The following is a 1850-nucleotide window of genomic DNA, read 5'->3' on the forward strand; positions in this document are numbered from 1 at the left end:
TACTTTTATTTTTATTAAATATGAAATATATTTATTTTGATACAATCAAGTATGTAGTAAAAACTAAAATATTTCTTATATACTAATGAAAACAGTCTTGCAGTCTTCTGTGAAATGGCACATGAGTACATTTAATGAATAAGTATACATAAAAAATATAATACGTCTTAACGGTAATTGAGGAAACCAAAAAAAGAATTCTGTGTTTTTATTTGCATTTTTGACCGAAATCGATGGTAACACACAAAGCGGCCAGTGAGAAATTAAATCGTTTTTCTTATAAATCAAACTCAATTTTAAATAAAAATACACTTACCACCTTTGCGTGCTACATCATCGAAATTTATTTTGTATGAATGATTTAAAATACATAACTATTTGTTGAAACATGATCCACTATGGTGACACTTGGAGTTACATTTTTTTTTTCTTTACGACACTTACACTTATCAGATTTACACCCACCTTTACAACCGCACCTACTGTATCCTTGTCCCCCACAGTTAGAAGATTTTCTTGCGCATTCTCTAAGAGATATCTCAGTGTCTGGAATCTCTTCTATGGAGATAAACTTTTCTTTACAAACGGTAAACTGGTTTCTTGAATATAACTGATTTAGTATGCCATATTTTGGGCCTAGTTTGTAAAGCTTTTTTTCAGTTATCTCTGTCACGATAGCTAGTAGATTTCTTTGATCACTACGAGCTCGGTCCACATCTGGCACTCGTATCCTAACTGTGTTACCTAGTTTAGCCGATGGATATTTGGAATTGGAAAATTTTAACGTCTTCTCTGCTTGTTTTTCTAGATTCGTCAAAGCCAATTTTCTTTTCTTCCTTACATCGTTTATTCTAATATCTATATTGGAATCCAGATTTTCATTATTTTCTAAATTAACTACAATAGCCGTTTCTACCGCATTTGTTAAAAATTCTGGAACTTGACTAGATTCACGAGATGAATTTTGAACATGAGATGAACTTGATTCGGGCAACATTATTGAAGAGTCCACATTTATATTATTATTTTGTATTATATCCGGTTCTGTAGATAGCCCAGCCTCTTGATTTTTGAACAGGACCTCTAAGTCTTCCTCCGAATTAACCTCAGTCAGAACTTCTTGGGGTAGAGAGCTTTTTAAACCAACTTTCAACTTTGTGCCGAACATGGCTTCATATGGACTACAACCTATACCAGTGTGATGAGCTCTATTTTTCATTAGTTGAACAAAACGTAAGCCTTCAGACCATTTGTTTGTATTGTTGTCTTCTAACCACGAACTAAGCATATTCTCTACGTCTTGATTGGCCCTTTCTATGGATCCTTGACTCGGAGAATGCCTGGGTTTGCCATGTACCATTTTTAACTCGGGCCACATGCTACACAGCTCTTTGATAATATGGTTAGCGAATTCTCTGCCATTATCACTATGAAGCACACTCGGCGCCCCAAATATTGTGAAAATATCCAAAAGTACATGCGATACTTCTTCTGCTCTTTTACTTGTAACAGGTCGAAGTTGGACAAATTTGGTAAGATGGTCTTGATAAACAAGCACAAATTTATAACAGCCATCGGCTTGTGACTGCATATCGATTAAATCGACTTGGCATCTTGAATTCATTTCCTTGCTCAATATTGGTTTCACCACCAAGGCTTTCTTTGGAACATTATGTTTTTTCTGACAGGTCATGCATAAATTTAAATAGATAACAATCATCTCCCTTGTAATATTTTTAAATTTAGAATGTACTTCCTTCTCCATTCGGTTTCTACCACCATGCCCGATAGTAATATGAAGATCGCGCAATGTATCAAATATTTCTTCTGTATGGACGTAGTATTTAGTT

At 34.4% G+C, this 1850-nt stretch overlaps 1 protein-coding gene across 1 annotated transcript; it reads right to left on the minus strand.

Moving 5' to 3' along the window:
• Positions 1-361: 361 nt before the first annotated feature.
• Positions 362-997, minus strand: LOC114324478 (uncharacterized). Its single transcript, XM_028272348.2, has one exon. It carries the CDS (start codon positions 995-997, stop codon positions 362-364), a length of 636 nt encoding a protein of 211 aa, XP_028128149.2.
• Positions 998-1850: the final 853 nt, after the last annotated feature.

Source organism: Diabrotica virgifera, chromosome 1 (genome assembly GCF_917563875.1).
Source record: "Diabrotica virgifera virgifera chromosome 1, PGI_DIABVI_V3a".
Taxonomy (NCBI): Eukaryota; Metazoa; Arthropoda; class Insecta; order Coleoptera; family Chrysomelidae; genus Diabrotica; species Diabrotica virgifera.